The following is a 9,626-nucleotide window of genomic DNA, read 5'->3' on the forward strand; positions in this document are numbered from 1 at the left end:
ACATTGTAATGTGTCTTACACATGCCAAAGCAACATTCTTTTTAGCACAAAGTAATTATGTTTACTTTGGAGAAAGCAAAAATGCTCCGAAAACAACACCATGTGCAACTGTTGCAAACAAAAAGTCCTATATTGAGGCTCAGCTGCCTTGAGAATCGCCGACTGAAGTTCACACAAAATAGGCAGGGAAGCGTGAGCGTCGAGCGAGGTTAGTAAGATATCGGCGATCCTAAAGTCATTATGATCAATCAGTAACAAATCGGTGTGAGATGCAGTCTTACCGGCGAACTCGAGCGGGTGAACGGTGATGGGCTCATCCTGGCCACCGGCCGGCCCTCGGTCCACAGGTGCTCAATCAGATTGATCTCAACGGACACCAGATCTATGGACTCGGCTGTAACCGGACAGAATATGGTGTTACGGCGACACAAAACGTAAAAAAAGAAAAATGACAATGAAATCTTTCGATGACACATAACATGAAAAAATAATGAAAACAATGTGAACGAAAAGAATCGTTCGACCTTTCAGGAAACTAATGCCCCGACATTCGTTGCTGCATAGACCTCTGTGTACTCTGTAAACAGAGTGTATGCCAGGCCAATGAAGGTATACAGAGGTCTATGATTGATGTCACCTACCTTTGAGTTTTTCGCTGAGTTCGATCCAGCGGAGGGCGGCCATCCGTTTGGGATCGGAGCCGACCCTGGCGCCGGGTTTTAGCTGTCCGGTCAGCCACTCGGCCAGCTCCGGGGCCTGGGAGAGAGGAGAGAGAGAGAGAGAGAGAGAGAGAGAGAGAGAGAGAGAGAGAGAGGGAGAGAGGAGAGAGAGAGAGAGAGAGGGAGAGAGGAGAGAGAGAGAGAGAGGAGAGAGAGAGAGAGAGAGAGGAGAGAGAGAGAGAGAGAGGAGAGAGAGAGAGAGAGAGAGAGAGAGAGAGAGACCGGGAGAGCACCGTCAGAGCTGCGCGGCACAAATGCTACCAATGAAGTGTGCACGGACTCTAGTCACATGTCGCCTCGTCATTCACTTTCCAATTTCCATACAAGGCTTCCACTTCCGTGACCGTAACTACCTTTGAATAACAACTCAGTTTGACTGTATGGTTTGACTGCAGAGGAAGCTCCACGCAGCCGGAGGTCATTGCATGAGTCACACAGAACTGCGTCAGTCCGCTACGGCCGTGTCTCAGCCTTGGGGCGGAGACGCACGCTGCGCAGGTGAATAATGATACACTGAAAAGGTGTCTGGCTCCGTGCGAGATGGCAGGCACGCACTAGGCACGCCAGGCAGGCACCAGGACCGAACGCCGGGTTGGATAGTCAAGGACGAAGCTCTCCATTGACTTTGAAGCAACACATGGTTTGATCTGTACCTTATAACGCTTTTTAAAGACTACGAACTTTAATGAAGGTCGTACACTCAAAATTTAATCATTCGACCGAAAGAACAACTGCATACGTGATTTAAAGGTCGTTATTTTAAAAGCATGATTATTCGGGCTGACGAAAGTATGCAACGTTGTCTTACGTCGACATAATCGAACGTTCTAAGACAGATACAGAGCATTGATATTTCGATAACGGGCACACTGCTGATAATTGCCAGACACCAGTTAGCAGCCATCCCCTATCCCTTCCGTACACCCCTGTCTCGTTGTCGACTGCTCTGTACTACTCAGCCGACTGGCCGCCTACTCCGTACTCACGCCAGTGTCCTCCTTCATGAGGTACCAGTTACAGTCGAGCTGGTCCTCGGCCTGCAGGAAGTAGCGTCCATCGGTCCAGAGCGCGGCGCGCACGGCCGTCACCGCCACCAGCGCCGCCGAGCCGCTGAAGCCCGAGATGAACTTGATGAACCGGTCCTGTGGCGCGATGTACTCCGTCTGTGGGCACAGAGAGATAGGGACATTGCTGGGGAGAAGGCACAGAAAACAATGGTGATGGAATGTGCCAGCTGATGCGGCTGATGCAGCAACTGATGAGCCACTGTTGGCGCATCAGCGGAGTGGATGATGTCGGATGACTGTGAATGTGATAAGGTGATCTGAGTGTAATAAGTGTATATTTAAAAAAAGGTGATGGAATGTCTTCGAATTACGCCGTTGCGTTTCATAAACGAGTGTCAATCCGTACATGACTATTGCGCAAGTGTTGTCTGTTCAGTACGACTGGCAGCGACAGTCGTGCAAAACCTATCCAGTCACTGCAGCCGTGGAAAATCCACGCTGCTAGCAGTAATTGGAAAGCGTTCCCATGAGTGAAGAGTACTGCGCAGTCCATTCGTCATCCGCTGCGAGTGACTTTCGCCGCCTTTCATACTGCACTGCATCGGTCCCCGCCGCAACAGCTGCTTCGGTGAAAATACATATGAACAGTGACTCTGGGAGTCCTGTCATGGGTGAGAGTTGATGGTAATTCAGTATGTATCCGTGACCCAGAGACACTGTAACCTTTGGGTACTGCGTTGCGGGTAGTGAATAGATAACGGATAGGAATGTGTTACAACCGGTCCTCCCGTCCGGATCGAGCTCTCCTGATTATGATTCAGAGGCCGAGAAGAAACATCTACCAAACTGGTGCGTGCCAAACCTTGGAATTGATACATGCGGTGCCACGTCTCTAAAAGGTAATCTATTTTGCGGTATCACGCTTATGTAAGTTAACTGTTTTGCGAAGCCAAACCCCAGTGCGTGATATACTGTACGGCATCAGGTGAAGTGAAGATCGTTAAAGGTACTATAATCAGTCAGTGATAATGTGTATCTTGCTGTCATCGACCAGTGACCAGTGACCAGTGAAGAAATGCTAGTGTAATATCATACGATAAAAGCAAAAAGCCATAATTGTTTCATTAAGAACGATTCCCTGTTCCGCCTCGTTTACCTTACCTGGTGTTCGTCGTCCATAGGGACAATGTAGGCGTCCAGAATCTGATACGCGTCACCCACCGGCTCAGCCAGCAGTGACCTGAGGCCGGCCAGCCTGCAGCGAGAGCATAGAGTCAGTGCGACTCGCACACCGGGTCAGCCAGCAGTGACCTGAGGCCGGCCAGCCTGCAGGCGTAAAGAGGGAGGAAGAGGCACGGTTACATGAGATCACCTAAAAAGGTACGGTTCATCTACCGTGTTAGCTCACCTTACCTACATACAGAGCATTATACAGCATTATTGTAGATCGCGATAAAATGGAGCTGATATCAGGTACCGGCGTCACAAGTAAAATGTAACACACGCGACGCCGCAATACCGTAGTCGGGTTTGAATAGGTGTTCCGAGCAATATAGGATGATGATACAATATGAATAGGTAGGTATGGCAGGTAAGCACATATCACAGTCGGTCAGTCAACAGTTGCAGCTGGTCAGTCCCTGTGAGGCAGTGACCCGAGGCCGCGTGACCTTTCCACGATCTTGACCTCGGCTTTGAGATGACCGCTGCAGCGCTATGACGGCCGCGTGTGACCTGACTCACCGTTCTGTGGTGCTGACCCGTGTTTTGGGCCCAGGTCCGCTCTGTGTGCCGCATGTCGGTCTCTCGGCCAGGTCCGGGTGACCGTTACTGTCCAGACAGGTCACCGCCGCCAGCAGCGAGCCTGCGGGCACGAACAGCGTCAGCCTACAGCAGGCCTCGTTTGTGGAGCGGGAATATGTATGACCCCTTTTCTGTCCGGACGAACTAGCTCCGCGAATAATACAGAGCAGCGTGATGAAACGATGTTTAGATGCCATAGCAATACGATCTACGAATACAGGTAAGCACTAAGCATGTTCACATGCGGTGTCACATGTGAGCAAGGCCGGACTTATCCAATACCCGACAGCGGACAAGGCACGATCATGTTCCACGTGTACAATCGGCCGAGCTATCGCGCAGTTGCTGGAAATGGACTTTCCGTACATCCGAGATGCGACGTGGCAGCTCACGTGCTGCTGCGGCCATGGCTTGTTGACAGGCGTGTGCTCATGCTCGGATATAAACAATGATCATGGGGTGAGCTGGGTTGACACAGAAGCGCTACATTAGCCCGGTCGGCTGATATAGGGGGTTACTTATGCCCATAACCCCGGATGAATCTCAAAAGTTACTACGAATATCGCACAATATGAAAGCAGTTTAATGGCCTTTTAAAGACTACATACGAAACTGCTCCTCGCACAATAGTGGCAAATGGGACAATTCACAGACAATTAAACAGGTAAAACCCATCACTCACCGCAGAGCAGCACGGCGACGCCGAGAGCCCTCATGTTGTCAGTTCACCGCTCACGTCCCCGCCCTCCACCCGCGGCCGCCGCCCGGCGCTCACTGGTCTGCCATGTTGTGACCGCACCGCGCCGGGCCGGGCGGCCGGGACTGCCGCGCGCCTCTGCCGGGCGAGCGCGGCCTTCGCAGCGGACACGGGCTCGACCTTGGCCAGCCGGCCGGTGCAGCCATGGCGGCTAGTCCGCGGTCACGTCAGTGGCGCCGTCCCGTTCCAGGTTCAATGGCCTCCGTAGTGTATGTGAGGGTGTCCTGCGCAATATTCCTCGAGATTCCAAGCTTCCAAGACCTGTGCAGGATGAGGAATGGGGAGGGATACAGCACGGGTATGGATTTCACCGAGGAAAATATCGACAGAACGGTTACATATTACCGGGGTACTGCCGAGTACCGACCACCTCGTCAATATACACACGCCCGTCTCACATTAACCTGCCATTACTGGCAGCTCAGGACAACCGATGTCGGTATTGGAAGCATATCTAAATTATCGACGTTTTATATGACAGCTGCAGGTGAGAAGCGCTGCATTTGCCGCAGTGTTTCTATGCTGATAGAGCTTTGTGCTTACATGCAATTGAATGGCTTACCATCAGTCGTGACGTCCGTGCAGTCTAACTGGCCTCAAGTGATTTGCATTCAACAAAACGTTTGTCTTTCATGTGCTTACTCAAAGTTGCCACAGTTCAGTGATATCGCATACGATGCGCATGCCTAAGTGCAGAGATATTTCCCATCGATTCTACAGCCCTTGACAAATAATGCACATTGTTCATTCATTCATCAAGATCAACTTGCATTGGCATCTGTGGGTTGCCGTTCACAGGTATAAAAACGAATTCGGGCAGCGAGATGCTTGGTCATAAATTCTACGAGCTGTAACTCATTACAGCGCAATACATTCCTGATACATTCTCCCAAAGACTCACAGAACGATCGAAACAATGCACTAATAGGCACCTGAAGAGATCCAACAGTAACGCTCTTCAATTTATCAAAAGCGCACGATTTTCAGCAAGGCGCCCGTTTTTCTTTCACCCGTTCCAAAAACTCCGCCCAGTCCGCTGGTTTCTTCCCTTCGCAATCGGGAAACATGGACCACGTTTTCACAAACAGTTTCGCCCGTTTCGCCCATTTCTCCTCCCCGACAAGATCGCCCTCAGTCTGACTCTGACTCCAGTTCGCGCAGCGCTCCTGCAGGCCCCGTTTCACCGCCTTCCACTGCGCCTGGGTGAGTCTCGCCGTGACACACTTCTTCCTTTTCACTTTCCGCGCCGCCGTCTCCTCGCTAATAAACTCAGCCACCTCTTCTGGCGAGCCCCAGCGTCGCGTCACCTTGACCAGTCTCCTGTACAGCTTTCTGTCCCCGTCAGAAATGGTAGCTGGTTCCGTTAGCGCTACATCACCTACGGGGTGTGTCTCGACAGGCAGTGCTGCTTCTCCGTCCCCGTCCCCCAGCGCCGGGGAGTTATAGATGTCGCTGCAGTCCACCAGCTCGCCCAGGTCCTCGTGATGCGCCTGTCCGCCGCTCGCTGCCCGTTCTCCGAAAGTACCGATCGGCGTAGAGTCATTGGTCGGGCGGGGGCTGCTGACTACTGCCTCGATGCTGCAGGTATTAGTTTCCTCACTCGGAGCGGGCTCAGCGAAGGTCCTCTGCAGACAGCCGCCGGCTTCGACCGGCAGTAGCGACACGACTATCTCCCGGCTCTGATCCTCGAACGGTGTACTGGGATCGTGACGCCGAGCAGCGCGTGACGACCCCCGGCCGGCCGGTACGACCGCCTCGCCGTCACCGCCGACCGGCAGACCGAGCCAGCCCCAGAGACAGTCTGGTAGGGGATCGTGTGGCCAGGAGACCGGCGTGGCGAGCAGGTGGCCCTCCAGCGGCCGGACAGCGGCGAACAGCTGACTGAGCCGGCCGCGGACGGCGCCGCTGAGCGTCCAGACGCGTCCCAGCAGACCGAGGAAGGCCACAGCCAGCTGCGCCTGGTGGCCGAGCCGCAGCCACTGCAGCCAGAGGCGCGCGGCGCGCTCGGCCAGCTCGGCCAGCCGACTCAGCAGGCGGCCCGCGCGCTGACAGGTCACCAGCAGGTGTTGTGCCATCTGGCGGGAGGGCAGGGAGCCGCCGGCGGGCCGCGCCAGCGCCGCCACGCGGCCCGACAGCCAGCCGGGGTCGGCCAGCTGGCGCAGCCGCCGGCCGCAGCCCGAGACGGCGCCGACCACGCGGAAGGCGCGGCAATTGGAGAACTGGTTGCCGACGCGGTAGGACACCGAGCGCAGCAAGTGGAGCTCGTTAGTGAGCGCCTGTAGGTCCGTGGCCAGCCGCTCGCCGAGCTCCACAGACACGCCGGCACATAGCGGGCGGATGGCAGACAGCTCTTCAGCAGAGTAGTTCAGGAATATCTCTGGCAGAGGAGCCAGCTGCACGAGGTTCCACAGAGGAACATCACTGATTATCTCAGAGATGTCCATTGTGGTTAAATACTGGTGACACCGAGCCTGGGAACAATAACATAGCTGATGTCAGCCTGACTCAGCACCAGCACTAAGTGCATACAATTGAACATTTGCTGCACACTTGTTGAAAAAAATAGAGCTGTTGAACTAGGGGAACAGGGGATTGATCCTCAACTAAATTTAAAGTATTTTTTTCAATTTTTCATTCATTTATCGTGTTCATATTAGGTAATGCCCTCTTTGAGGCCTAGTTGATAAGGTGCCTGGCTGGCAGCACAACCTACTGCAGTGGATTTGGGGGGGGGCTGAGGCTCGGAGCATGCACCCCCTTTGACATACATTAGGACTGGACACTGCCATCATTTAGTTGTGGTAGGTATGCTAAACCTGGCAATATCTGGCAAAGACACTGGCATCTTGTCGCCAAGCCACAAATGTCACAGTTGTGTTATGTCAATGCAGCATGCCAAGTCAATTAAAAGCTTAACAGTTTGATAAAAAAAATAAAGCCTAATTATGACAGAGCCTAGCAAGTGACAACTAGACTAGGCTCTAACATCTGCAAGCACCCATTACTGCCTCCTACTTTTGATACATGGTAAGTGGTAACAACCAATTACCAAAATAAAATAATACCTAGGTGGTAGCTAATTTAAAGAATGCTTTCAGTTTGAAATTCAACATCTTATTGGTCAAAATAAATTGGTGATCAAGGGTGGTTATGCAGATGCCGGATGTAGGTTATCAGCCAGGTCTGAGGTGCTACGTAACAAATCCCCCTGGGTTCAACAGGAACTTGCAGTTTGCACCCATATGAACATAGTACAGCCCTCTGCACACTGCGTGGTAGGTATTCTTTTTTCGACAAAACCGAGAATAACTCGAATACTATGCTATCGGTCACTCGGAAATCGCAACAGCAGGACGCGCGAGACTCCGCGCCTTAGATTGGGCTTATCATGGTGTACATTTTCAATCCAATTTGGCAAAAAAACGCAAAAGTTTATATTTATCCCCAAAACAAACTTTGGCATTTTGTTGCCACACAAGGCGTATACTTTGTTTAGTGATAGACCCAATAGAAGGAATGGAGCAAGGCGCATCTATGTGCAATGAGTTCTGACCGACTGATAACATATCCTTTGAGATATTATCGGTTTTGTCGAAAAAAGAATACCTACCACGCAGTGTGCAGAGGGCTGTACATAGCCATTCAGACGATAATTCTTTTAAAAACTGTGAGTAATGAAAAATACTGTGAAAACAGCACCCATGGCCATCACAATGACGCCAATGCCTATCTTTGAACTGGAAATGAATTACCGATGATGATGAGTGCTGAAGAAAAACCTTGAGAAAAACTGCAGACAGCAATTTAACATTTTTGGCTTCTTTAATTTGCGAAGCGCTAGAAAACACAAATAAAGATACTCACCCCTTTCCCAAACGTTTCACCCATAAACGTTTGGTTTCCTTAAAGGGACCAGGGGGGCGACACGGCTATTCACGCAATGTATTCATTTGCGGGCCCCGCCGGGCCTCGCGATGACGCGGCTGGAGGCAACCACTCAGCGCGCTAGGATCCTTCTGGCGGGGCCGGGCGCCGTAAGGTGTGCAATGAATGGGCGGGCAGACAGAGATGAGGTAGGTATTGAATTTGAAATGACATCATGAGCAATTGGATGGGGAGAGAGAACGTTTCTAATGGAGCTGGGCTGGGGATGGGGGAAAACCAAAAATATCACGGTCGGTTCAGTGCTCCGACGGGGCTGGGCGCCGTACGGTGCGTAGTACCTAATTTAGACGGGCAGACAGAGATGAGTTCATACATTGCGTGATATGAGTTATCGGAGTTATCGGATTATGAGTTATGAGTTATCGGATTCGGCTCTCTGGTGGGATTTTAAGACGTTTTTAGTTAAGCTCAGGGCGGGGCAACCCGCTGGCGGATGCAAGGGAAGGCATTTGGGACAAATGTTATCCCCCACAGGCCCACATCCGGGGCAGCGTCCGAAATCGTTTTTCAAGAATAAAACGAAAACTTCACCACTTTTATGAGGAAAAGTGTATTGATCGAAGTGCACAGTAGTGCGCAAAGAATCGAAATCCGATGTTTTTTTTAATGCACAGAAAACTTTTTTAGGGTATATGCCCCCCGATGTGTTCAAGACCGCTTCCTGGATCCGCCAATTAAGAATATGTCACGGTCGATTATCGAGCTTCGACGGGACTGGGCGCTGTATGCGTCGTACCTACAATGAAGAGGCGTACAGACACCTCACCCCACATCCTACTGCTCTACCCGTGCCTCTGGGTGAAGCACTGAAGCATCACGGAAGCCCACAGGACCTGCGAGTCGACGAGGTGGCCGCCGGATACTGCAGCTCCCCGGAGTTGCCCGGGACGAGGGTTTAACAGTAGTAATTTTCACTGGTGGTGAATCCTCGTAATGTAGAGATAATATCCTCAATGACCTCCGTTACGATTTTATATTCCTAAACAATATGGCTGACCAATTATGCTTGCCTACGTTCAGGCATTATCCCTGATGCTTATCCGCCCGCTACAACATGTGTTGTAGCCCACTACAACATGTCTCAATCAACCATCGCTCGACGACGGGATCAATTCTAACCATCGGTACTCGGTTGTCAATTCACCCACCCCGCTTCCCTAAAAATAGACGGGTCAGACTCGGCCTGGTTCCTAACGAGTCCTAGAATCGCCAGGGACGGGATCGGGTCGCCGTTATTGCACCGGTCTTAGCGTCTTTTGGTACATGTAGAGTAGACAGCTTCGACCACGGACGTCGGACGGGGTGACCGTTCTACGAATGTACGCACCATCCAGGCCTAAGATGCGTCGAGCTGTATAAGAATGCAGTCTAGATCAATCAACATAACAATGGTGG

The 9,626-nt window shown here is 51.8% G+C and overlaps 2 protein-coding genes across 2 annotated transcripts; both read right to left on the minus strand.

Annotated features, from left to right (window-relative positions):
- Positions 1–281: 281 nt before the first annotated feature.
- Positions 282–5,383, minus strand: LOC122373124 (probable Xaa-Pro aminopeptidase P; the record flags this gene model as incomplete). The annotated part of the gene is made up of 6 exons (XM_043350909.1): positions 4,212–5,383; positions 3,470–3,590; positions 2,888–2,981; positions 1,706–1,882; positions 642–756; positions 282–394 (listed from the first exon to the last, which is right to left on the minus strand). Coding segments are annotated over exons 1-6 (654 nt in total), but the record flags the coding sequence as incomplete, so codon positions are not given.
- LOC122373128 lies at positions 5,016–8,225 on the minus strand. The gene is made up of 2 exons (XM_043350919.1): positions 8,151–8,225; positions 5,016–6,757 (listed from the first exon to the last, which is right to left on the minus strand). Exons 1-2 carry the CDS (start codon positions 8,172–8,174, stop codon positions 5,270–5,272), a joined length of 1,512 nt encoding a protein of 503 aa, XP_043206854.1. The 5' UTR covers positions 8,175–8,225; the 3' UTR covers positions 5,016–5,269.
- Between the last annotated feature and the right edge of the window lie 1,401 nt (positions 8,226–9,626).

The sequence above is a fragment of the Amphibalanus amphitrite genome, unplaced genomic scaffold (assembly GCF_019059575.1).
Source record: "Amphibalanus amphitrite isolate SeventyFive unplaced genomic scaffold, NRLGWU_Aamphi_draft 001448F_arrow, whole genome shotgun sequence".
In the NCBI taxonomy this organism is placed as follows: domain Eukaryota; kingdom Metazoa; phylum Arthropoda; class Thecostraca; order Balanomorpha; family Balanidae; genus Amphibalanus; species Amphibalanus amphitrite.